The sequence below is a fragment of the Nomascus leucogenys genome, chromosome 15 (assembly GCF_006542625.1).
Source record: "Nomascus leucogenys isolate Asia chromosome 15, Asia_NLE_v1, whole genome shotgun sequence".
Taxonomy (NCBI): domain Eukaryota; kingdom Metazoa; phylum Chordata; class Mammalia; order Primates; family Hylobatidae; genus Nomascus; species Nomascus leucogenys.
Genome location: NC_044395.1, coordinates 4059217 through 4087183, shown reverse-complemented (window position 1 = coordinate 4087183; position 27967 = coordinate 4059217). Strand labels below are relative to the sequence as shown.

General features: G+C 41.4%; 1 protein-coding gene across 10 annotated transcripts in view; it reads right to left on the bottom strand.

The window, feature by feature from the left end:
* The window catches only part of SNX19 (sorting nexin 19), a 72387-nt gene that overhangs the window by 21560 nt on the left and 22860 nt on the right, over positions 1–27967 (bottom strand). Inside the window, exons 9-12 of one of the 10 annotated variants that reach the window (XR_004033575.1) lie at positions 14377–14561; positions 13379–13466; positions 11491–12316; positions 4410–5918 (exon numbers count right to left, since the gene is read on the bottom strand). Coding sequence is in view for 3 of the 10 variants with exons in the window: in XM_004092850.3 (XP_004092898.2) it covers positions 12184–12316; positions 13379–13466; positions 14377–14561 (406 nt within the window). In the remaining 7 variants the exon portion in view is untranslated. Of the gene's footprint in view, positions 1–23; positions 5977–8231; positions 8250–9640; positions 12317–13378; positions 13467–14376; positions 14562–17247; positions 17593–27967 lie in introns of those variants that run through there. The other 9 variants (XR_004033576.1, XR_004033578.1, XR_004033580.1 and 6 more) reach the window with 9 other exon arrangements.

Here is a 27967-nt window from a genome sequence, read left to right as displayed (position 1 = left end):
GTCAATCAATTTATGCATCAAGAAACATTTGTATATCTGTTTACTAAGCATTTTTTATGTGCAGGAGAGAGTACATACCAACATACAACATAGTCTTCCTTCTTAAAAAGTACACAATAAAGGTATGAGAAACAAGATTTGTATTCAGAGAACTCTAAGACAAATGGTCAAATATTCAAATGGCCTGGCACTAGTGGTAATTCCAGCGGACAAACAGCATGAGAAAAGGCCGGGAGACATTAATAAATACGTGCCCATTGCAATGAGTTACCCAATCAAGCCCCTTTACCTCCTTAAGATGGCAGATTAGAAGACCCTCTTCCCCAGAAGAGTGGGAAAGTCTGCCTTCAGGCTGTCAGTAATACTAAATAAGAGTGCTTGATTTATAAATTTTAAAAACATAAGAAGGTTTGATATTCTGCCCAGAGCAACGGAGGGCAGCGTGGTTTACCAGCAAAAGGACTGAACAGAGTGCCAGGAGCCCTTAGCTCTAGACTTACTGAACAGAAAGACCTTGGGTGAACTTTTCATTGAAACACTGAAGGCTTTAGGTTCACACCTGTATATGAAGGATAGTCCTGGTGTAGGGCAGCAAAAATGCCACGGAGCTAGAAGCTGGAAGACCCAGGTCCTGGCTTTGCTAATAATAATGACATTTATTATGCACTGTGTGCTAGAGGTTGTTCTTAAATATATTAGCTCATTTAGCTCCCTTGCCCACCCAATCTCTGTGAGGAAAGCACTATTCTTATGAGCATTTAATGGACAAGGAAACTAAGCTACAGAGGTGTGAAATCACTTTCCTAAGGCCAGAGAGCTAACTACTGACAGAGCTGGGATTCTACCTGGTTGGTTGTCGGCACAGCCCGTGTTCTTAATCTCTGTGCTGCTGCCTCCCAATAAACCGGGGGAGTGATCCTGGGCAAAAGACAAGCTCGCTGCATTTCAGTTTCCTCTTCAGTAAAATGAGGACATGAGTATTAATAACTTGCCAAATTACCTTAAACAGTGATTGTCAAGATCTAAATAAGATATTGGATATGAAATACTTTGTGATATAGAAAGTCCTATACATGTGTGAAGTCTATTCCTCAGACGAATGATGAAAAGATGAAATGAGATGGCTGATGGGAAACGCTCTGGGACATGAACATAAAAGTGTGACTTGGATGATCAGTGCCACCACCATCCTGGGAAAGGCTAACTGGCAGTGAGCAGGCTCTTGGACTCCATGAAAATTTAAGGATGTGGCTTCTTTTTCATATCTGTATGGTATCTTTAGTCAACTTGATTTTGGCAGGTTTAAAGAGGAAAAATGAAGGATAGGAAGTTTTTATCCTAGAAGCCTAGAGAAAGTGAAGCATATTCCTTTCAAGAAGAGAATCTCAAGGTTTCTTTCCTTTCTTCCTTCCTTAAATTGAGACCCAAATGAGGTGGAAGAAAATCTCTACTGAGATGAGACGCATTTTTAGGACACACATGGAGACCATCATCGTTGTTCCAGAATCTGGCCATGTGCTAAGAGACAGCTTCTGCTCCCTATCAGATATTACCAAGCTGGACAGCATCTTTTCTATGATCCAGTTCAACTTCTGTGTATGGAAGAAACTGAGGTCCAGGGAAGAGAGAGATTGGTCCAAGATCACCAGAACCCACAACTACAAGGCAGCTCTTCTGATGCCAGGCAAATGTGTGTTCCTCCCCATTTCACTGCCTTTCTTTTGGGTGGGTTTGGGGTGAGTTAAATTTTTATGAGAATCTACATCATAATCCTGTGACAATTCCAAAGAACAAAATGATTTTTTTAAAAAATCTCTTCTTTGAAATGGCTCCACCTCTGCCTTCATATTGCCCGAAGAGTTAAACAGACACAATCTGGATGAGTCTCAAAGATAGTAAGAATCACCTGTTTTCTTGTGGTAAGAAGGTGCTTCCAGAAGGCTGATTTTTCACTTCTCAGGCCTTCCCTTTTCACACACTGGGGGCAGAGACTCTCTCCTACTGACAGGAAAAGAATTAGCCTCCTTTGGTGTTACTGCTCCTTCCCACTTTAGCTCAGCATTATACACACAAAACGGGTGGGTGCGGAGCCCTTTCACCAGGGACTGGGTTGCAGAGTCTGTTAGTGGAAAAAAAAGCAACACCCTTTTTGAGCCTGGAATTCATCAGATTTTTTTCCTGTGGCGATACAGAGGCCCCTTCACCCCAGCAACCAAGAGGCTACAGCTGGATATGTGCTTATGAGATGGGTCATAGTTAAGAGCTGCCAGCCTGGGGTCTGTTTCTGGGACATTTCCACCTTAGATTAGACAGGCATTGGAGTCAGGAGCTAGCTGGTTACTGTAGCAACAGGACTTCAAAGCTTCACATTTCAGATGGAAGCTGCTATGCTATGAAACTTGCTCAGGACCCACTTTTTCTCAGTTTGAGGTTAAGTACTCCTCCGCCCCCCACACCCGACCACACCCCATGCCCAGTATACTTTTACAGCAGAGAGGAGGTCTGGAGGAGACAAGGGCCTAAGGCTTCACCCTTGCTCACTTGGAACTAGGCATTCTTGCTGTCATCTGGTTTAGTCAAGGGGGTTGTGAGGGGTGTGGCCTCCATCGCGAGTGTAGGAAAGATGGAAAGAAAATTGCCAGATGGGGATGAGGATTCCAAGCCTATCAGGAGGAAAGAAACATGTTACTCACCACCACAAGAAGGTTGCCAACTTCGTTTATGGATCAGCAACTGCTGGTAGGCAAAGTCTGTTACATGCCTGTCACTAGGCTATGCACCCGAGGATGGAGGCACTAGCTGAGGCTTACGAGTCAGAATAGATAAGGAGAAAATTGTCTGCCATGGTATATGCTGGAAAAACTCTGGGAAACGAGACAATCTGCCTCCAAGGGATTAACAGCCCAGTGGGGAAGACAGACCAACAGGCAAACCCTAAGGGCAGGTTAGAAAGAAGCTTGACTAGTGTAGGTCATTCAAAATGAAGACAGCTGTGTATGTCTCAATCAAGCTGTGTGGGTCCAGCCAATTTAAGATAAACTGTTTAATTACCTTTTATGTTTTAAAAGGAAACTTCTTCATTACATTGCCTATCAGTGCAGTTAAGTAAAAAGGCACATGGAACTATATGAACAGATGCCATTAACGGGTTTTTGCTTTTACATATCATCTTTCCCATTTGAGCATTAATTACTCAGTATTTTCTCATCAGTTTTCAGAAAGTTTTTCGAGGATAAACTTATAGAGGGATCTGGGGAGAGGAAGCTTTATTGGGATCTCTAGGGGCTATTTTATATTTTCCAATATCTGAACTGTTTTTACAACAGGTTTTCCACAGAAAGCTCAACAAGTCACTAAACTTTCTGAGTCTCAGAATCTGGGACTTAAAATCAGGGGAAGAGATGTGAATGGCTAAACTTTCTAGTTGTGTGGATAGTTTGCAACATATAAAGAATTGGTCAAAATGTTTATTCTTAGGGTCGGGGGTTATTCTGACTTCACAGAAGGGAATATCTGGCCAACTTTCCTCATAGAATATCAATTGTGGAATCAAGTATAGGGAATATCATGCATTTAAGGTTCACATATAGCCTTAAGTTGATGTCCATATTGATTTAACTATCAAAAAGGCAATTAGATTGTGGGGTAGCCAAGTTACCCACTAAAGACTGATGAGCTGATATAGGAAAAAAAAAGGGTTAAAGAAAAAGCAATTTTGAAGTTCCATGAGAACAGGAGAAATGACAGATATGAAGAGTTTTTTGAAGAAAGTTTCTTCTCGGTTGCTATTTAGTTTTAACAAAGGAGTTTCAGAAATGAACATAGAGAAGCAATTGGGTGAGGCTCCCTGCTAGATGAAGAAAATTTCTATCACTTGGGAAAAATCCACAGAAATCCTAATCCTATTAAAAACTTAGGTCATTCCACCCCAACAGTACTCTTTCTTCCATGTCCAAAACCATACGTGGAGCTTGCTTGTGTTTCAATACAAGCTCTTGCCTCAGTCCTCTCCAGATTACTAAAAGGAGGTATATAACCCTGCTCTTCAGCAGAAAGACCGCAGGTATTCCTGCTGCATCTGCATATGCACACTTACTTCCCTTTGATCTGTGGCAATGAGCTCTGGTGCTGCAAATGTCATATGCCATCCGCAAACCCACATGGATGCAGGGTACACACCTGAACAGGGGGTAGCCTCTGATGAAAACATTTGAGCAACAGATTTCTTTATCTCACCCAAACAGATCCACTGAAAAGGAAACTTTTTGGGTTCCCACCCACACGCAAGATGTACAAAGCTGTCTGGGGCAGGTCTGGTACAGATTAGCCAGTGCCCTCCATTGGAATAAGTAGTTAATTTCAAAGAGGTACGGTGGTTTCTCCACATATCTTCACCCTTCAAGCCTTACCTGCAAGCCTTTCCATAAAAGTCACCAGCACACTATCTCTGGGATGTGGAAGGTTGGGAGAAAGGAATCGACAAAATGAAAGTAACAGTATCAAGATCCAGACTTATTCACAAATTTTGCCTCTTAAACAATCTTTAATTAAGTAAACTTTAATATTTATTTTGTACCTATCATGCACTAGGTATATACATATAGTTAGGGGGCATAAGGACATAATAGGACTAAAAAAGATAAAAGACATGTTCACTGCCCTTGAAGAATTATAATGTCTTACTGAGGACTTCATATACATGCACATTGACTAGACAGGCAGTGTAGATAACTGAAAAGAAAGTGGGAAGAGTTTGGGCTGGTGCAATCAGACAGTGCTTCTTGAAAAAGGAACTTGAATTGGTCCTTACGGCCAGAGGTAGCCTACTTGCCCAGCTGGAGGAGAGAAGGTAATCTACCACGTGGAAGGAAGGACAAGAACAAAAAAATGAAAGCAGGAAGGAACATGGTGGTTTGGGCAGAATAAAAAATCCCTAGATTTTTGTGGAAGTTTCTCGTCTAACCTCCTGCCTAAACCATCTATAATACATTCTGTCCCCAAGAAAATGCTCTACTGCCAACTACGCCTATGTGATTCTCCTAGAGATGCATGAGTCCTTAATGAAAGCTGCCCTCGCTCTTCTTGAAAAAGCCACTTGCATTTATAGATAACAGAGGGTAAACTTTAAACACAACTGCATAAAGTGGCAAGGAACTGGCCTGCCATCAGCTCACTGAATTTGGATTCCATGCAAGCAGCATGTGTAAAGGAGGTAAACTCCAAAAGTGTTTTTCCTCCCTTAATAAGGCCTATTCTCCTTAGTGTCAAGGTATGAAAAGCAGATATTTCATATCAACCTTCATGGTTAATCTTTTTGATAGTTACAGGTGCAGGATGATTCTTCACCCAGGGGTGCGGGCAAAAGGGCTGATTACCTATGCTCACAGGTCACCATATCCAGTTCAACACACTATAAACAAGTCATTGCTTCTGTCGACATTTGAGTCCTTTTGTCTGCGATCAGGGACTTCTGTGTCTATCTAGCTAGGTCTTTACTCTCATGGGTTAATCAAAGTTTCTGGAAGTAATCACAGCCAACTCTCCTTTGCTTATAACAGGGTGCAGCAGTAACATGGAACATAAGGTGGGAAAAAAGACAAAAGTGTGGATGATTCATACATTATTCACAAACTTACCTCCTTAATCACTACAACACTTTAATATTAAAATTAGCTTACACTTCGTAAACAAACACTGACTGGTGACAAAGGGATTGGGTTAAAAGGAGCAGATAATGTCACTTCAAGAAATGTTTTCTAAGTTTGGATCTTGATTACTGTTACCTTCGTTTTGTTTTTTTAATTCTTCCCTCCTAAGCTTCCGCATCCCAGAGATGGTGTGCTGGGGGCTTTCATGGAAGTGCTTGCAGGTAAGGCTTGGAGAAGTGAAGACAGGTGGAGAAACCAGGTTTCGTCAAGCTGTTGAAGAGACATCAAAGCCAGGAGTAATTCTCTGCATCCTGTCACATGCTTGTTTCTGCCTCCAAGAAAGCAGAGTTAAAATGGACTTTCAGACCAGAGACAGGTGAGGATGACAGGGAGGCACTGCAAAGGCTCCGCAAGTCTGAAAATAGCATAGTGTGTCTGCCAAGGTGACTGCGGGTGCCCAAATTTCCCCCACCACTTCACAGTGGCCTTGGCTTTACACACTGTTGCTACCAAGTCACTGAAGGAAAAAGATTCTGATGATTTTCACTTGTTTCACGCTTGACAATTAAAACATTCTTCTGGATTTCCTTTTTCTCTTAAACCAGTCAATGTTGTCTTTGTGTAATAAGAAATATCAGGTAAGTCTTAGGATGTGGACATCATGTTTGGGACAATGTCTCCCTCACGCCTCTCTCATCCTTTATACCATAAAAGAGTGATGGCAATATGCTAGCTGAAATTCACCCTTCGATGGTTTCATTTTCTTGTCTACAAAGGCAGGGTGAGCGACTGCTGCCCTGTGATTTCTGGCACTCCCAGTGGAAAGGAAGCAGAGGGGCCAAGTTATGGCAGAGCGCGCCCAGTTAGGCCTTCGACTACAAAAGTATCATGGTTTCCCTTCCTCCCCAGTTACCATTCTTTCCCTGGTTCCCATCCCCTTCCACATCCAGCAGTGTGGGCTGACCTTCCTTTCCTCATCCTGGGAAAACACATCTTGCTCCAGTGCCAAGTTAGATTGGACAAACAGCCGGTGTGGAGGGGGCTGTGGGAGGTACGGCTTGCCAGGACAGCTTGGCTGAATGGGTTCCTGAAACAAGGCATCTCCAAATGCTCCCTGCCCCTCAAACAGCAGAGGAGTGTGATAATCATGCGGTCAAGATTTTTAGAGCATAGCACTTACACTTTTACTAGGCCTCACTCCGGACCTATTGAATCAAAATTTGCATTTTAACCCGATCCCACATGAATCACACACACATTAAAATTTGGTAAGCAGTATTCTAACTCACTAGACCACAGGTCCACAAACTGACTCATGGGACAAATCCGGCCAGCTGCCTATTTTTGTAAATCAAGTTTTATTGGAACACAGCCACACTTGTTTATGAATTGTCTACAACTGTTTTTACACTACAATGGAAAAGCTGAGTAGTTACAACAGAGACCATACTGCTGCAAAACCTAATACTTAGTCTCCAGACCTTTACAGAGAAAGTTTGCTGGCTCCTGTACTAGACGGTAGACTCCTTAAAAGTGAGAACCTGGTCTTGTTCTGCTTTGTAAGGTAGAAGGGCAGTTCAGTATAGTGGATATACATGTAGGCTCAGAGGCTGACTGACATGATTTGTATCTAGGCTCTGCCACTCCCTTGCAAATGACTGTGGGTAAGACAGAACCACTCTGTGCCTCATGTTCCCCACCTATAAAATGGGGATGTATTAGATTGGTGCAAAAGTAATTGCATTAAAATGGCAAAACTCCAATTACTTTTGCACCAACCCACTACATCAGAACCTACCTTTAAGGGTTGATTTGTGGGTTAAATAAGTGAAGATATGTAAAGACTTTAAGTAATGCTCTCAGAAAATGTTAACTATTAGCTGGTACCAGGCATTTTGAGAGTAGACAGGGGATTTGCTGAATGTTGGCAGAATGACCCATCCCTAGAGCAGACATTGTCTATCAATATCCATTCTCTGCTTCTTCCTTGCTAACATCAATTATTTCTGTAGACATCTGACCTTCATGGAAGATGACCTCATCTCTGGGGGAAAATACTAGTGAAAGCCAATCACAATGCCATTCTCAGTGTCAGTGGATTGGCATGAGGTGGGTGGTTCTAGCCAATGAGTCATAAGAGGTTTTTTATTTTATTTTATTTTGATTTGGGGTCTTACTCTGTCACTTAGGCTAGAATGCAGTGGTGTGATCATAGCTCACTGCAGCCTCAAATTCCTGGGCTCAAGTGATCCTCCTGCCTCAGCCTCCCTAGTAGGTGGAACCACAGGCGAAAGCCACCACGCCCCGCTCATTTTTTATATTTTTTGTAGAGACAGGGTCTTGCTATGTTCCAGGCTGGCCTTAAACTCCTGGCCTCAAACAATCCCCCAACCTTGGCCTCCCAAAGTGCTGAGATTATAGGTGTGAGCCACTGTGCCCGGCCTAGAAGAGGATTCTTGAAGGACTTCTGGGAAATGGTTCCATCATTCCTTAGAAGAAAACACAGAAGAGATGCTCCTGTTCTTTTATGAATTTTATCTCTGGGTGTGATGCCTGAAACTGCAGCAGCAGGAAGGCAGGCAGTCTGAGAGCATAGCTGACCTAATTAGAATGGCAAGGAAGAAAGACGGAAAGAATTCAGGCCCCTTAAGAGGTCTCAGAGTTGCTGAATCACCAAACTCCTGGGCTTACCTACTCACGTACTAATGTTATGAAAGAAAATAAATTTTCCTCATAATTTAATTCTTGTCCAGAGCATCCTGATTCATATAGCCAGGGACCATAGTTACACATATTTTTACTTCATCCAGGACCTAACAACTGGTGTTGGGTGCTATGAGCAAAGGAAGAGCAGTAGCTGGAAATGAATGACCTGGGTGTAGGACACAGGAAGACTCAAAAATCTTCTAGGCTATGCAAATCAAAACCACGAGATATTAATATCACCTAATACCTTTTAAGATGCCATTATGAAAAAACAAAACATTACAAGTGTTGGAGAGGATGTGGAGAAACTGGAACCCTTGTACATTGTTGGTGGGAATGTAAAATGGTCTAGTCACTATGGAAAACAGTATGAAGGTCTTCAAAGAATTAAAAACAACAATATATGATCCAGCAATCCTACTTCTGGGTATTCATCTAAAATAATTAAAAGCAGGGCCTCAAAGAAATAGTCATATTCCCATGTTCACTGCAGCATTATTCTCATAATCAAGGCGTGGAGCCAACCTAAATGTCCCTCAATGAATGAACAAAGAAAATGTGGCATAGACATACAAAGGAATGTTTTCAGCCTTAAAAAGAAAATTCTGTCACATGCTGTAACATGGATGAACCTGGAGGACATCATGCTAAGTGAAATAAGCCAGTCAAAGAAGGACAAACACTGCATGATTCCACTTATATGAGGCGTTCAAAGTAGTCAAACTCACAGAAGCAGAAAGTAGAATAGTGATTGCCAGAGGCTGGTGGGAGGGGAAATGAGGAGTTGCTATTCAATGGGTATAAACTTTTAGTTATGCAAGATGAAAAACTTGTAGCAGTCTGCTACAAAACACTGTGCTGCTTCTAGTTAAATGTACCGTCTCAAAATAAATAAATAATGTACTGTACACTTAAGAGGGTATATCTCACATTATGTGTTTCTTTACAACAATAAGAAAATCACCTTGTAAACTGGAAATTTCCAAAATGGAAATTGGAGTAGCTTGTATTGATTTTAAAATTTATACATGCTGTCACTCATAGGTGGGAATTGAACAATGAGAACACTTGGACACAGGTAGGGGAACATCACACACTGGAGCCTGTCGTGGGGTGGGGGGAGGGGGAAGGGATAGCATTAGGAGAAATACCTAATGTAAATGACGAGTTAATGGGTGCAGCACACCAACATGGCACATGGATACATATGCAACAAACCTGCACATCGTGCACATGTACCCTAGAACTTAAAGTATAATAATAAAAAAAATAAAATTTATATGTGCTCCTAGGCTCAGATTTAGGAATTTGTTTTCCATTTAGGTTTTATTAAGTCTAATCCAAAAATGCAAAAATGAAACTGTGAGTTATATGTGATGAAAAAGTACAGCTTTCTTGAATTCAAATAAGCAATAGCAAAGATCACATTTAGAATCTGACAGAAAGAACACAGCATCCCTGCCTCATCTTTTTTATAGATATTAAGAAAAGGAAAAGTAGTCTTATTTCAAATATCAAAACTCTGACTTAAATGAATAAAATTTAGTCACGAGTAAATACAAAAAACAAGCAAACAAAAAAACCTTCCTGGATTAGCACAGGCCCAATTCTTCCCCGCCTTTTATCACCCTGTCAGCTGGGAGTATCTTTTCCAGATACCTGTGGCTCTCTACCAATTGTTACTCTCTTGTTGTCTGAACCTGCTACCCAAACTTGGCAGGTCATTTTCAAAGCCAGATGAGTTTTGATTGTTCCCTTGGCAATATCCATTATTTCCCTCCTGGGTAGAAGGGGGATCTGAGGACAGCTTATCTTTTTGGGGTACATGGAGTAGAGGTGGGGACTCTTATATAATATGAAATAAAAATAAGTTCTTTGGGCTGGAAGTGTCAAAAGATTCCTTAGAATTTATAGCCACAGGGATTTCATGGTGTGTCTGATGTACTGATTTTGTGCCACATTTGAGCCAGAACTGGCAGCAGATTCAAAGCAACACAGGTGGCTAAGTACACATGAGGGGAAGGTATGGGGAGAGAAAAGTGGCATAAAATAAGGCTGTCCCCCTATGCCCATCGAGAATAAGATCTTAGCCCTAACTGAAGGAGCTTAATGATCAACTCTAACACATTGGCTGGACTCCTGCAGGTACTCACGGAAGGTAGAGGTGCTGAGCTACCTTTTCTTGTCAAAGTCTAGGGCTGGAGATGCTTCAAGAACTTTGGAGCCATAAAGTCACTGTAATGGTCAACTTCTAAGGCTAGAAGGGGCCATGAGACATCTCATTTATCTCCTTGCCTTTGGGCAAGAATTGCACACCTAAGCTTCCCGAATACATCAGACACAATTTAGGGTTAAAAGCCTCCAGAGGGGCAAAAAAGTAAAAAGATTTTACAATTTTCTTCCACAAACCACTTTAATTATGTGCTCATCATCTACTTCAGAATCTAAGAGAACTTTGACACTTGTTTTTGACAAGTGTCTTCTCATCAGTCTAACTCCAAGACCTTCCTCCAAGTGGTAGGCTCTGGTAATCCAGCGAAAGCAAGGCGCTAACAGGCGAGTGTGAAGCCAAAGGGCTCCCAGTGACATCCTTGACAGCTTTTTGCCAGCTATTCACATACATTTAATATACAGCACTTCCCTGTGACTGTCTGCATCCCTTTCTACCAGCAGTTCCTCCTGATTTATCATTCTCCAGCAATTCCCAATTGCTTTGCCTTTCTAATAGATGTTGCAGTCTGACAAAACACCTTTGCCTTCATGCTGGTGTTGTTAAAAGACTGATTATAACCATAAGGAACGAGAAATAAGATATTGTTGTCAGTTTGCTAATCTTCTCTGTTCAGAATAATAAAAGTTCTCTGTCAGAGACTTATGAAGGGAGATTTCACCCCACCCCCGCCCCCCGGCTTGCTAGTCCTACTCTTTGTGCATTCTTAAGACAGGAGGCAAGTGCTTTACATTAGAAAAACTGAGGCTGAATATGCAGCCTGTCATGCAATTTTGCTGAAGATAGAGGGTCAAAAATTCAAAAACTCAATTGCTCTAGGGCAGGGGGTTGGGAGCAAAGCCAATAAATAAAATGTGTGGTGCAAATGCCTTTCAGGAAAGGGTGTGAAGGGTGGGGTGGATTTACCAGAAGCTTTGGCAGTCAGCTTTGAAGTCTTCTGGAAAGGAAAGTGTAGCCTCCCAGGGAAGCAGCCTCATGACATCTTCCACAAGGCTGATGTGTTGGGAAACAGCAACACGTGAGCAAGAAGTTCCTTGAAAAATTTTCTTCCCTCCTTCTTCTTCTGGAACTGTTGGGAAACTAGATTGGACCCAGGAGTCTGGTTTTTGAGAATGGCCCTGAATGAATCTTTAGTTTCCGGGTAGGAACAGAGAGCTCAGAAGGTTGTGTTCTCCTCCAAGGAAATCTGGCCACAGTTTTTTTCCTGTTCTACCCAGAGCTTGTGTGCTGGTGGATTAAGCACATGTGTGCACAGGGCCAGGATTCTGGCAAACAATCTCAGGGAGGATGGCAAAAGGAGAAGCAAAAGGGGCTCATTCCTCTACCTCACAGCTTCTTTTCCCAAAGGAAACAGGATCTACTCACCAGCAACAATCCCAACATCACAAAAGGAACATGGAAATAAATGTGCATGCAACTGGGACACATAGACCCCTGTCACCTGCTACAAATGGAGCAGAAGTGGGAGACAAGTGAGCCACCGAGAACCTAGGCCTTCTTAGCTGTAGCCTACGTCAAGAGAGCACGGGCTTCCTGACTGGTCTCTGGTGGCCGAGGAACTCTACTTCCCTGACCTGGGAAGAAGGCGTGAATAACCAGCTAGGAGGAGACACCCATTCTCTTGGAGTTGCCTGGGGTATCTGAGGCAGAGGTGGTAGCAGCAGACTCCTCAACAGAGGCACTGAGGTCCAAGGATTCCAGGATGATGTCCCCAAGGCAGTAAATCAAATGCCTGAAACAAATGGACAAAAAACTTAGGGGCTGGCTCAGTCAGGAAACACAAGATCCTGTTTATGACATTTATTTTCTCCTCCCCCATCACCGATACCCTAAACTTCAATAGCCTGATGAAACCTCTGCCATGAAATTAATGTTTTTTAAACTAATAAAGCCTCTGACCCTAATAAAGGCAAGAATAGTTTTTATATAAGACCAGTTTTATTCAAGACTAAGTTTTATAAAATTCCATTTCTCTTTACATAGTTACATTAGCACTGCTCTGAAGAACTGTGATAACAAATCCTTGAGATGTCAGGTTACTAGATGCTTTCAGAGCTCCTGACTACTGCTGTTTCTCATAATTACCTTAAATTTATAGGCTGCTTTACAGGCAGTGAGGCAAAGCCAGGATCCTTGAGGAAGTTAATAAACACAGTCTACTTTGGGATAGGGTTTGAGTGCAAGATTACTCAATACTTCCAGAAGAGTAACAGCCCAAGGGATGGAATCTACCTCTTCTGGATTATTCTAGGACTCTTCACCCAGCATTTCTGGTCCCTTTATGAAATCCAACCTTACTATCTTGTCTACCTGATATGAAGCAAAGACAACTCCTGGTCTTGACATGAATCACAGCTTTGCTATAAGGCCAGGGGCTCATGGTGAACATCTTTACACGGTCTGTGATACACAGGCCAGGGTCGCTCTTGGAGCATTCACAGGGGCTGGCAGATGTTGGCAAGAGCACTGAGCAAGTACGCTGAACAAGCCTGGAGGAGAAGAGGTCATTTTCAGCAGCTCGTGTAGGGGCCTGCGTCGAGTTCTTCCAAACACAAATGGTGGTTGGTCCAAGAGTGATTTCCTAGCACATGATGACCTGCTCAGAAGCCTGATGGTGTGGATTTTACTTAGTGTGTGGATCTGGACATCAAACTCTGTAGTCAGTGCCCAGAGCAAGGAAAGACTACAATGCTATTCTTTGGAATGTGGGCTTTTCACTCAGAAACCTTGGATACCTCTGAGACCAGAGATGGCTTTAACTATGCTGATGTTGGAATAACATTTTTCCACTTACCTGTTGATGAGGGGTTGTTGTAGTGACTCCAAGACTAGACCCCAGCTCAGCTGGCATTTGTTCACCCCAAGAATTTCTACTACGAGATCTGAGGAGGAAAAAACAGGTGGAATTTGTGTGTTATCACTGAAGTTTTAGATTCTAAGGACAGTCTCTCCCCAGGATCTCTGCCGTTTTTACATAGGTTAGGTATTTCGGGCATACCTCTAAACCACACAGCCAAGCTAAAATCCTCACAAAACAGGAAAAACCTGAGAAAAATATGTTTCTCAAGTTAGGCGCCTACATAAGAATGGGCTTCAAAAATTATTTTGTAACCTGTCACTCAAATGCAGGTACTCCTTCCAATGTAACAGTTTAGGTTGGCAAACAGAGTTATAGTGATAAGGGTAAATAAAACTGATTGTCCAGAGCTAAGTTCACAACTGTCTCCTGGTTGTCACAGCCATAGGCAACAAACTGCCTTCCTGGCCCTCTAAAAACACAATGCAAGGAAAAACAACCTTCTCAGATTTTGTTTTTACTTATTGCTAAAGGCCATGTACCATACTCAATGGCTGCAGTTTATTAAGTTGGACTTTCTGTGAGACATGTGATTTTCTTCCTTGGTCCCAAAATGCTATGAATTGGCAGAGAATCTGAAGTCTTCATCTCCTGGAAATGGCTCTGAGACCTGTCCCTGCAGGCAGAGCTTCCCCAGACCTGCCAGCAGGTAGAGAGAAAGTTATTAACCTAAATATCTGCAGGATTGTCACCTAGTATTTAGGGTGCAGCCATAGAGTTCCTTTCCATTCCCTTGGCATCAGCTGAGCAATGGATAAAAGAATTGCAGCCCTGTTCATTTTCCTATTAGCCTGGGAAATGATGGGTCAACAGAGTTTTGAATCTAGCCACATTCAGGGCCCTTTTACAAACAGGAAAAGGTGCAGGGGTAATGGTGGCAAAGCAGAATGGAAGGGAAATGTGATTGGTATAATTGATCTCATTGGTCCAATTACCTGGGAGGACTCCCATCAGGCTCTGCAAAGCCTGTTTCTCAGCAGCCAGTTTCTGCTCTTGGGTCCTTACAGGCCGTGGAAACTTAGGCAAAACTCCACCAGGCCAGATGGACTCCTGAAGAAGCCGGAGGTACTGCACCCAGCGCTGTGGACTTGTTAAATTAGCTACCTGCACCTCTAGCCACCTGTGGTAGAAAAGAGATGAAAGCTTAGATAAAGCTGAAGGAAAGGAAATAACAAGGCAGCGGACTGACTGTTTATGGTCCCCCGCAGATTCGTATGTCAAAATCCTAACCCTCAAGGTGATGGCAGTAGGAGGCGGGGCCTTTGGGGAGGTGATTAGGTCATGGGGACAAAGGTAAATGCCCTTATAAAAGAAACCTGAGAGAGACTTCTCACCCCTTTTGCCATATGAGGACACAGGGAGAAGACAGCTGTCTATGAACCAGGAAAAGGGCCCTTGCCAGACACCAATTCTGCTGGTACCTTGATCTTGAACCTCCTGGCCTTTAGAAACTGTGAGAAATAAGTTTCTGTTGTTTATAAGCCATTCAGTTTATGGTATTTTGTTATAGCAGCCCAAACAGACTAAGATACCATGAATTACATGAGCAATCAGAACAGGACAAAGTCAGCACTGACTCTTGCAATGGAAACCAAGCCAATTCAACAACCTGGGATAACAGAATTTGAAGATGAGTAACAATAAGAATCGTGTTATTTATGGAGTGTTCACTATGTGCCATCTACTGTACAAGCAGTTTTACAGAAGAGAACACTAAAAGGGCCTCAGTCTCTGGGCAAGCCTGCACCTATACCTTCCCAGCTCTCCTCTGGCAAGGCTGCACCTATTATCTTTCTAGCTCTCCTCTGATAGGAAGCATTATAACCTTCTTGGTAACATGTACACACAGACTTCATAGCTAAGGACTTAGCGATCTTTATACAAATTCCTCTCTCTACCTCCCCAGCCATATCCCCTGGTCTTCAAGTCCTCATGACTGTCTTGGGGATTTCCTACATCTGCCCTTTGTTCATAATAGTTCTCTCACTAACAAGGGCCTTTTCCCGCCTTGCCTGAAGAGCAAGTCTCAAGTCTGCCCTTCTGGCAAGACCTGTTTCAACCCTACTTCCTCCATGAAATCCTTGACCATCACAGCTGGAAGTGCTCTCCTTCTCCATAGACCTCCTTTGGCAGGTAGTTCTGGAACAATTACTTTGGAATATGAATTTTTTAAGGTGTTTATAGCTTTACTTCTTCAACTAAATTATAAGCTATAAGAGTTCTGTGTCTTGTACTTTAAAAAAATTCCCCGCAGTGTTTGGTGCTCAAGAAATGGTTGACTGACTGATAACTCTTCTTATTTCAATGAAAAATTTTCCCTTTGTCTTACTTTCAAAAATGAGTCAAAATTTTCCCTTTGTCTTACTTTCAAAAATGAGTCAAAAATGAGGGGTAAGATATACCAAATCTGGAGTTCAGCTGGAAACCTAGAAAGTGGTTCAACATTATTCTTTATCTGTTCCTGCATTTTTTTCAAAGTGATATGGTCAGAAGTGAGGTTCAAGGCTGTTGAGGCCTCCCCTTCACCCACCTCATTTAAGACTGACATAGCTGTGTTGGTCATGGACGGACAATCAACCACTTCTATTCATGCACGGAAGACTCGTTTGATCCTGCACCACATGGCAGCTCATGCCATCACTCCTCGCTCCTATACTCGAGTCACTTGTCACTCATCCAAGAGCAGAGGGGGCTGCCAAGGCAAACTTTATTTAACCTCCACTCTGCCAGACAGTCTGCATTCCACTCAAGCTGGGCATTCCAGCCATGGGGGCTGCAATCCCCCAAGCCCAAGGCTCACAACTGATTCTAAGAATAGGAAGTGTGTAAGGTAATAGCAGGGCAAGAATGGCAGCCATCGATGGAGATCTAGAGTGGCACAAAGCTGTTCTTGTCCAAAATAGCCATCACGATCGTATTTGTTATTATTAGGGCTGCATCTCCTTTTTATAGGGCTTTTCATTCAGCGAGCCTAAGACGCCTGATGAAAGGGATCCAGTAGCAAGAATTCCTGTTCCTGTTTATATAAGAGGGTCACGAGAGGGAGGTGGCTGCAATGACCTGATCGGCTTCTCTGCAGGGGATTAAGTGACCCAAGGTCTCCTTTCTTCACCTCAAGCCATGTATACTTCCACAATTTTTGCTGAGGAGAATGATGTGTCTTGGGGTCTCATCTAACTGTCTTGAGGGACAGGGGCAAAGTCTTGCAAACCAAAATCTTCAGCCACATGATCCTTCCTAGACTGAACATGTTACACGCCAGCAAGCCTGGGTACCTCAGCCATCTTCTGGGCATGTCTTACAAAGCAAGAGTTACATTCTTTTGAATGAACATTAATTTATCTGATGGGGACAGGACCTCACATGGCATTATGACAAGGATATCCTCCTTGTTCTCTTGCATGGTGATTAAGTGTCTCATGTATATGTGTGGGGTGCAAAATGAATTTTATCATGTGGCAAAATATAAATTTATAAACGTATACAAATCTATAAGACAGCTTTTCAAACTCTAAATGGAAATGCTGGGGAGAGACATAAAAGTAGGAAAAGTAAAAATAAGCACCTGATGATGAGGATGAGTCTATGAGTCAAATAAATTTGTGGGAGCTAATAAGCACAACTTGCTGACGAAAAGGACTGCCACCTCTGAGTAAGTATCAACTGCTGATGAGACAAAGACACTGTCAAGCACTGTACACACAAGGCACAGAACTGGCCAACAGGAGGCCCTGGAAACAGGCAGGCCCAGGAATGTAAGAAACAGGACTTCCACAAACTGGCAGAAATAAACTCCCTCCAGGCCTACAAAGAGGGACAGAGTTTGGAAAGCGATTTCTAGTCCCTGGGAGCTGCAGAGTGCCAGCTTTCCTTATTCTTCTCCACACTCTAAAGATAAAAGACACAAACCACACATTTGTACCACACATGGTTTCAACATTTGCTCTCTTTCCTGGATTCTCCTCTTGCCTATGTTCTGCCCACCCTTCCCCCTGTCAGCAAACAGAGGCTTTATCCTAGGCCTTTGGGCTCAGCATGGTCTTATTTTCTAGTCCCAGGCAGCCTGTGTAGAAGACCAAGTGCAACAAATCTTTCTTGTTCACAGAACTTCTGAGCGATGGTGTCTCGTTAAAAATGATGAGCATGCCAATCTGGAAGGAAAACATGATAAAGAGCAAACCAAAAAAATCACCACCACAACTGCCACTGCCCTCACACAATACAATCTCTAAATTTTTAAAGCTGTAATTCAATTTCTAAGACATACTTTATTATCACTCGCAATGCCTTTCTTAAGTTGTAAATGGCTGTATTCAGGGATTTGGTATACTTTGCCTTGCGCAACACCTGGATGGAACCAACTGCCACAGGTTCTTGAGAGTAATGAAGAAGGTGGAGATTTCTTCATCCAAATCTCTTTCCTCTCCCTTTCATCCCTACCTTCTCTTCCTTTGGTTCTGTCATCCTTCTCTAAGGTAAAGCTCCATACACACCACCATTTCATTATCTAACTTTATTAACTCCCCTAATCATGCTTGGTTTATTTGGAAACTGGCTAGAGCATGGAAGACAAAGACATTAGGTGTAGGATTGTTAAAAGGGACAGACGTCTCAACTCCTCTCCATTAACTCTCTTCATCTCGCTATTTCTACACTGCATCTTTCTATTCTTACCACAGGAGTGGGAAAGTTAAAAAGACATTTGTATCCCTATAGAGCTCTCTTTAAGTGGAAGGGATGGAATTTATGTGTCTGAAGTCTAATACATCATAGGAGGTTTTCCAGCATCAGTTTCTGGACTTTGCTGGTACCATTTACTATTAGGCTGACAGAAATCTAAAGCTTCAAGGTCAAAACACACACACGTTCCTCTTACTATTCATTAGAAATTACTTATAATAGGCCGGGCATGGTGGCTCACACCTGTAATCCCAGCACTTTGGGAGGCTGAGGCGGGGAGATCACCTGAGGTCAAGGGTTTAGACCAGCCTGACCAACATGGTGAAGCCTCGTCTCTACTAAAAATACAAAAAAAAATTAGCTGGGCATGGTGGTGCATGCCTGTAGTCCCAGCTATTAGGGGAGGCTGAGGCAGAAGACTTGCTTGAACCCAGGAGGCGGAGGCTGCAGTGAGCCAAGATCATGCCACTGCACTCCAGCCTGGGTGACAGAGGGAGACTCCATCTCAAAAAAAAAAAAAAAAAAAAAAAGAAATTACTTATAATAAATCATTTACTAAATACAAATGCTATTGTTTATGTAATACAAGATGCATGAAGTAAATATGCTAAAATAAATATGGTAGAGAATAGCCTCAGATAGCACTGGTTTTATTTTCCACCACTATTCCAGGTCTGATATTTGATTTAGAGATATCTCTTTCTATTATCCTGCCTTCATCCCAAAGAAGAGAAGAAAAAAGAACCCAAACCAGGTCTCTTGTGTCAAGCCATCTCTGAATGATTCAGAGCCTTACCAGGGGGCCTAGAAATAGCCAGTAAAATGGCCAAAAAACCCCACCCCACAACCACATATTGACCCCAAGACATTCAAGAGCTTCACTTATGCCAGACAGGGGAGAAGAGATGATGTGGAGATCAGGGCTTGTCAGTAGCTGGGACTGCACATCCACTCCACGTTCAAGGGAACCTGGTCTGAAATAGCCGCAGATAGAGGAATGAAGTAATGACTAAAAAGGAGACAGTTTAATACTAGGGCTTAAGATGGCACTTCAAGGTTAGCAGAAGGTCATTTCCCATCAAAACAGCAGAATCAAATCTCATGAGTAAGAGGAGAAGGCTTTAGAGACCATGTCTAATCCAATTAGCCAAATCCCCTTCATTTCTTTTCTAAGACAGCAGCTATGGCTGAGTGAGAAAGGGTCTTGAATCAGTATGGCTTAATGAAGAGGAGAAAGGGAAGAAGATACTAAAGTCATAAAACAGAAAATAGTCATAAGATCCATACCAACATTCTAAACAAAAATGCCTGGTGCAGTCTAAATACAAGGAAAATAACAGGTCCATTCCTTCCAGCCTATTTATCTATTGGCTGTACCTCTACAGACAATCCAAGGGCAATTATGCTCCAACGTTAAGATACCAAATACAGTTCAAAGGAAAAGAGACAGAAAAGGAAGATCAAGTTAAAGCTTCTACCATCCTAAATACACCTTCAGTAAATTAGAAGTATTGACTTATTTTATTACCCTTAGAGCAGGGTTTTCAACGTTGGTACTACCGATACTTTGGACCGCGAAATCTTTGTCAAAGGGGCTTTCCTGTGCATTATAAAACATTCCACAACATCCCTGCCCCTCCTCCCCTCAAACTAGATGCTAATTTTGCCAACCAAACATGTCTCCAAACATTGCGGCATGTCCCCTGAGGACAGAATTGCTCCAGTTGAGAATTACTGCCTTAGACTTAGGGACTTTTGGATATAACTGTATCAGGCTACTTTCACCGTCATTTTAAACCTGATGGTTGTAGCGCAATGTTTTTCGACCTGTGGGCTGGACATCATTAGAGGTCATATAATCTGTTTTGTTGTCTGTGATAACATAAAAATGCATCTCACGTTTGGAGACACTTGTTTCGTATGTATGTACATATGTATGTATATATCAGATAGGCGTGCATGCATATGTGTGTATGCACCTGTGCCTATGTATATGCTCACAGTGGGCTGCAATGTACAATGCATTTTTTACTGTAGGTTGAAGTTTTAAAAAAAGTTTGAAAAACACTCATACAGTGTCAATAATTAGGAGTTCCGAGAGAAAGTAGGAGAAGCCCAAGCCACATTTTTAGCTTCCTGGAAACGCTCCCGATCTCCACCCACCCAAGCACCCTGTAAAATGTTTGCAGGGGCCTCAACCATGAACACTGTGCTCTGTACTGCCAGTCCTAGCACATAAGTATGAGTATTGGCTCATCCAATCAGTAGCAGCAATCTATAGGGTGGGAGAGAAAGGAGGTCTTGGAGGTGATGGTGTAGATTCAGGACATTCTCCATTAAACAAACTGTTTTTGCCAATTTCACACCTGATAAAAGTTACACTTCTTTTCTCTCTGATGCCATTCCCAGGCCTCTGTCTTCCTGCCATGGCCCCTTCTTGTGTTTATAGACAGTTCCCCCTGTCAGCTCTCAGCTCTAGGCTTCTGTCCTGTAACTATCCAGACCCAAGTTACTCAGCTGTGTCTGAGAAAGTTCAACACTGCTACCCTCTGACTGTGTATCTAGGTCACCACCCTTTCCTGCCCGGTGCTGGGGAAGAATGAGGAGGAAATGAACCCCAAGGGCAAGAAACTACCACTTCTTTCTCCCAATGACTACTGTGAAATTTAAAATGGCTCAGAGTTTGCACAATTTCTTCTCTGATTTTTGCTTTCATGTTTTAAATCATGGATCCACGTCTTTGAATCATGTACTTTAAGGGAAGACTTGACAGTCGCCTAAATATCACAATGTAAGAATCTTGAGTTCCATACATTTCTATCTAGCCACAAACAGTTTTTTTATTTTTAATTTTTTTTATTTTTTATTATTATACTTTAGGTTTTAGGGTACATTGCACAATGTGCAGGTTTGTTACATATGTATCCATGTGCCATGTTGGTTTGCTGCACCCATTAACTCGTCATTTAGCATTAGGTATATCTCCTAATGCTGTCCCTCCCCCCTTCCCCACCCCCCAAAACAGTCCCCGGAGTGTGATGTTTCCCTTCCTGTGTCCATGAGTTCTCATTGTTCAATTCCCACCTATGAGTGAGAACATGCGGTGTTTAGTTTTTTGTCCTTGCGATAGTTTACTGAGAATGATGTTTTCCAGTTTCATCCATGTCCCTACAAAGGACATGAACTCATCATTTTTTATGGCTGCATAGTATTCCATGGTGTATATGTGCCACATTTTCTTAATCCAGTCTATCGTTGTTGGACATTTGGGTTGGTTCCAAGTCTTTGCTATTGTGAACAGTGCCGCAATAAACATACGTGTGCATGTGTCTTTATAGCAGCATGATTTACAGTTTTTGTTTTTGATTAGTAATGTACACATCACAGATATAAAATTAATATGTATTAAAAAATGGAAAGATTCTTAAGGAACTTCAAAAAATCATCTGTTCAACCTTAGTGGTTTTTCCAATCTCACCAACTCTACATATGAAAGCATTGGGCACCAAAAGGAATGGCTTATAAGAACATACAACTTGAGAGTTGGAAGGAAACTTAGAGGTTATCGTATCCAGTCTCCTCCCAAAGCAGAAACCTCCACTGCAATATAGGCATAGACAAGGGTTGGGTCCTGTGAATCCAGAAACTTGGGCTTTTATCTTAGTTCTGCTACCCAATTAGCAATGTGACCTCGGGCAAGTGGCTTAATTCCTTAAAAGCATAATCTAAATTCGTTGAAGATGCTTCTTAAACCTTGCCAACCCAAATCTGCCTCCTTGTGTTAATAAATTCTAGTCATTGGTCCCATTGGTCCTAGTTCTACTCTCTGGAGTTACCAGATATTAGGTTAAATCTCTTCCAAAAGACAACATTTTACATTTTTAAATTCAGCTATTATTTCTCCCCTATGTCTCTTCTATAACCTATACATCTGTGATTTTGCCAACCTCAAAGACACTCAATAAATGTCTGAGGAAAGGAGAGAAATGAACCACTCCTCAACCTGGCTCCATCCTCCGGGTGTGCTGCTTTGTTTTTCTTTTAAAATGATGTGCCCAGAACCAAACAGCTCTGAGATGTGACCTGACCAGCAAAGAATATAGGGGATTGATGCCTTCCTTGATTTAGACACTATACTTCTTATATAGCCTAAGATTGTGTTAGCTTTGTGGCACACCCGTCAAAAGCACTGACTCATATTGAGTTTTCAGCCAACTAAAATCCTAAGGCCACATATGTACATTTAAAAAAAAAATCGTGTGCCCCTCTGTTAAGTATAGTCTTGCCCTTCTGTATTTGTGCAATTAAAAAAATCTAAATTATAGTTTACAACATTTATTTCTACCAAATTCCATCTTGTTGGCTTTAGATTATCATTCTAAGTTTTCTAAATGTTTTTGAATCTTAATTTTCATCATCTAGAGTTTTAACTACTCCTCTAAGATTAGAATTACTTGCAAATTTTCTGATGAAAAAACTGATCAGGATAAGATGAAGAGCAGTGCTCTATTACTAGAAATTTCCCTCTAGGATGGCATCAGTTTATGATATTATTTAATACTCTTGGGCTAAAGACACTCAACTAGCCACAAATTACTTAAATGTACTATAGTGCAGGCAACATATTCCATTTTGTCCATATGGATATTATGGCAAAAGCTTGTTGGAATCCATATACAATGTAACTACAACTGCATGCTAATCAGGCAGGGCACACTCCTACTGAACCCATAATGGTTTCTAAGGTTCCCCATTGCCCTTCCCAAATGTTCACAAACATCTATTTCATCATCTGCTTCAGAAATTTCCAGAGATAAATGTTGGGGTCAAGAACCTTTAACCATTTTTTAAAAAGGCAAGATATCTGTGCATCTCTAACCCATATGGACAAATGGCAATGTTTCTTAATGACTTTAGGTCTTTAATGTTAAATATAAATTTGTTAAGTTTCATGGGATATAATTCATCTAGGCCATGTACAGCTTTAAATGTACAAACTTTAAAATAGGTTACATGCTCTATTATTATTTTCATTTCTATTTTGGTCGCCAATTCTACTTTAATCATGTCTGTTCAATGCTTTTTGCTAGGCCATTTTCCTTGACAAAGAAAATAGAAAACAGCCTAGCAAATAATAGACCCATTCATTCACTGCTGAATGAATAAATGCTTTCACCATGTAATCAGTTAATACTACAGCATCTGTCCCAAACAATTACCTATATATATTTTTTCTTGTTAGTAACATGTGACATGTGTATGTGTTTTTCACCTAAGTCTTTTCCCTTAATATTTATCTACAACCTCAGCTCCTTCTGACTTGAAGCTTACTGGACCCTGTTCTTATTAGTTCTATTACTACTATTTTTGCATTGTTCAGTATGTGTCTCCTCTTTCAATTTTTTAAATATGTTCACCTAGAATCTGATCGCAGTTAACTACGCCGGTTTCATTTGATGCTGACTCTTTTTCTTCCTCATTGGAAATGTGTGTTTAATTTGTTCATTCATTTACTCAAAGCACTGGTTGAGCTTCTTGTAAATGCCCCCCACCCCCCAAAAAAAGACTATTAAGGTTTTGAAGGCAGAAATCTTATGTAATTCATTTTGACATCTCCTTTAGCATTTAATAGTGTCATTCACAAATAAACAATCAAATATTTACTGAATGAATCAATCCTGTTGCAAAACTTTCAGTGATACCTTCTGGTGAGAATTTTAAGTTAATCTGTTCTTACAGCATGTAAAACAGTTTTTATCTCATTCTGTTATGCTCCTGTGAATTCCAGTACTCTCATCTATCTCTGCTTTCCTTTCTGTGTCAGCTGTTTTTCACAATATCCAGTTTTAACTTTATCTGAATTTTTTTTGTCAACGTCTTACTCTTCACTGGGTTGATGGTCTGCTGACAAATATATTCTTTCTACTATTTTTGAGTTGTATTCTGTCTGTGGTCAGAAGTCCACCATGTGACTAATCATATGTCATGGCACAGAAAATTTAAAAACTTTGCCTTGGTACTAGCTACAAAGTTAGCTATTCATTCTATGTTTTTGTTTTTCTTCTAAAGAAACTTACAGATAGAAAAAAAGTTGAAAATATAATCTGGGCCTTAAGTTTTCTATTAAAAAGAATCTCAAAATTATTAGGGATATAGTACAGGCTTCTCTGGGTGTCATCATTTATTTTTATATAAATCAGAGTAGACACTAATCTACTACTTTAGTAAGCAACAGGATTTTAACCACAACCCAGATATGCTGTTCAGAAAGACATTACCCCATCTTTTTAGTTATGCTTCTCAATCTGCAAGGTGGAAAATTATGTGAGTCATTCTTGATTTGTTTCTTTCTCAACCCCTAATCCAATACCACATAATCATTTAAATAGTCACGAAATATAGGTGATCCTACCTCCTCAATATCTCATGAATCTATTACCCCTTTACCATCTCTATAGCAATGATCTTAGTTGAATGCCTCATCACCTTTTCTATCAGTGAAATCCCTCCCTAATTTGTCTTCCTGTTTCTAAGTTTGGCCCCTTCAATTAATTAATCCTCCACAGCACTATTTAAATGATTTTTCTCAATTGCAAATTTGCTCATGTCATCATCTGTTTATGTTTTGTAAACTGTTTCCTATCAAATGAGTGACAAATGTTTTGTTCTTGGAATGACTCACAGGACTCTGAATGAGCAGACTCCCTTTAAACTCTTCACTGTTATCACCAGCCATTATTCTTGCCTATCATATATTCCTAATCAATCATACTCAACTTCTTTGAGTACCACAAGTAAACTATATTGTTTTACTGCTCTGCCTTGAATGCTCTCTCTCTCTCTCACTGTCTGCTGGCAACTCCCCACATTCTTTAAATCTCATCTCTGATGTCATCTACTATAAGCCTTCCCTGGACCTCTCATAATTGACGAATCCCTTCTCTGAATCACATATAGAGTTCTTTTCAAAGCACTGATTTTATACTACAACTCCTATTTGTAAGTTTGCACCTCCAGTTGGATATCACACTTCCTATGGTAGGGGTTTTGGGTCCTTTTTTTTTTTTGTATTTTGATCACTTAACAAAGTGCCTACCACAGGGAAGGCAATCAATACATTTTGGTTACTAAGTGAATTCATGCTGTATATGAGACAAACACTGGTCTTAAAACATGGCACACAGTTCAAAATAGGTTCTGCAGAAAGCATACATCCCAACACTTACAGCAGCAAAAACACTGAGCTCTTAATTATTCATGCTTACGGAGGAAGACAATTATAGATTTTAAAAAATGGACAATATAAAAATCCTTTGTATTTGGCATTCCATATGTGTTTATATACATGTCTGGCAGACTTACTTTCCTAATAATCTTTTGTTTAGGCTAATAATAAAATGAAACTGTGGGCTAATACACCAGCGATAGAGCTGATGCTGTAACGGGTATGCTAGATAATAAGTCAGGTGATCTAGAACTAAGAATAATCCATGAAATGGGCATTCACATCTGGCTATGCATTCCTCTGGAAGGGAAGAGAGCTGGAAGGCAAGGGAGTGGCTCAGCCATGCTTCTTATCTCACACTATAAAGCCTGGAGGAGAGAGACAGCTGCCAGTAGCCTATGTTTGGTCAGTTTTCCTGGGAAATAGGCCCAGAGGATAGAAGAGATTGAAAGTCAAACAAAAAGTAAAGGGGGGTTATGAGGACTATGAGTCACACTTGTATTTTGGGAAGTGCCTCTGATGGATGGAGCAGCATCGAATTGATTCCAACCCATTATCTGAAACTAGTAAGAAGAAAAGAGAGGAAGGTCGCAGAATGGGGGAGGAAAGACCAAAAGCAAAGGTCAGGTTACCTTTCTAACAAATGTAGAATGAGAAAAAGACACTTGGGGACTGTGTATTTTTAGGATAAATAAGACCGATTGTAAAGGGAATGCTCTAAAATTTTCTATACTTCAGTATTGTGACATGTTTAAGATTTCAATCTGAAAGTTTTTTCTTTTTTCTTTTTTCTTTTTTTTTTTTGAGACAGTCTCATTCTGTTGCCCAGGCTGGAGTGCAGTGGTGCCATCTTGGCTCACTGAAACCTCCACCTCCTGGGTTCAAGCGATTCTCTTGCCTCAGCCTCCCGAGTAGCTTGGACTAAGGGCATGCGCCACCATGGCCGGCAAATTTTTTTTGTATTTTCAGTAGAGACGGGGTTTCACCATGTTGGTCAGGCTGGTCTGAAACTCCTGACCTCAAATGATCCACCCACCTTGGCCTCCCAAAGTGCTGGGATTACAGGCATGAGCCACTGCGCCCAGCCGATCTGAAAGTTTGCTATACACAAATCTAGTGTGCCTCTGAAGTCTTTCAAGTCAACCTTTTTTTTGGCCCCATACTATGTTGCTATCGACATACTATAATCCAGTTCTGAGAAAATCAGGACTGACAGACTTTAGAAATAACACTGAAAAGCGACAGACAGGTTTGAACCTGGCTTAACCACATAAAAGTCAAACAAACTCTCTGAGCTCTGGCTTCCTTCATTATAAATTGGGCAAATTCTTGCCTTGCCTTTTTCACAAAGTTATCATCAAGATGAAATAAGAAAAATCAAAAGTATTTCTAAAAGTGCTTGTGTGTTTGCACATGTAAAAGAGAAAAAGACTACTTCAGACCTTCTTTAAAAATCCAACCAGGTTCAGGGAACTAATGATGGCAGGATCTGGAGTAAGCTTTGCATTTCATGCCTCCGTTTTTGCACTTGTAAAGCTTACTCTTCCTGGCAGGCTCAGGGAAGTAAATACTGAAACCAGTAAAGCATTTGGTACTCAGTAGTTAAGAAAATTGGGAAGAGGCCTCAGGGGGTTTTGGATAATATGAAAACTCTATTTCTGAATCCTTCCTAAAACCAGACCTCCATATACCAAACAATAAAACTTTCACTGCAGAGACTATAGGATCCCAAATGTCTCTGTCTCTTCTTTCCTTGTCCCCATGTGAACAGCAAGCCTGGCTCATTCTCAGTCCCCAGGTAGTTATCCTGACCCTGCCTTTCTCAGCAGCAAGGGCAAGGGCAGAGAGGTGGGGCGGGGAAGGGGGAAGGTAATTAAAATGGCCACCCATTCAGAAGAAAATTGAGTCCGTGGAGGGGAAAGGGCAGGGAGAGGGAGCAAAACCCTTAGTGCTGAAGCACCAGGAAAAAAGGCAAGACCCGAAAGAGGGAAGAAGGCAGTAATTTAGCGGTCGTCTTGACAACCAGAGTCCCTATTGTTCACGGGGGCTTTACCTCACAGGGAGATCTCCCTGTTCTGCTCTGCACATAGAACCCCCACCACAGGAAAGGAGGATGGGAAGGGAAAGGCTGCAGGAGGCAGAAGTGATAAGTAATTATGTGCTCGCAGAAGGGGCTGTCCTCCAAATTTCTACAGATATTACAGATAACAGATTTAGAGTGTGCTCAGCCATGATTTGGAAGAAAATTATTAGGGATTTATTTAAATCAGCAGACATGGTAGGACTTCAAATTATGCTGTGAAAATGACTAGAGGAGGCTGGAAAAGACCAGCCTTGAGGAGAATAAAGAATACATATATGAGAAGCAGATACCCAAGATAAACAAAGAGAAAAAACACTGAGAGGGGTGTAGAGGAGAAGGAAAAGTGACTATCATTAACACCACCACTTTGGTGTAGAAGAGCTACCCAAAAGTATTTCCAGTTTCCTGTCTACAGGCTGAATTGTAAAACCTTTCCAAGTAGAAGGCCGTCTATCCCGATACGAAGGATGTAGGGACACCGAATGGCAACTCCAGAATCTCCACAGAATAGAACTTTGGGAGCACTGACTATGGGTAG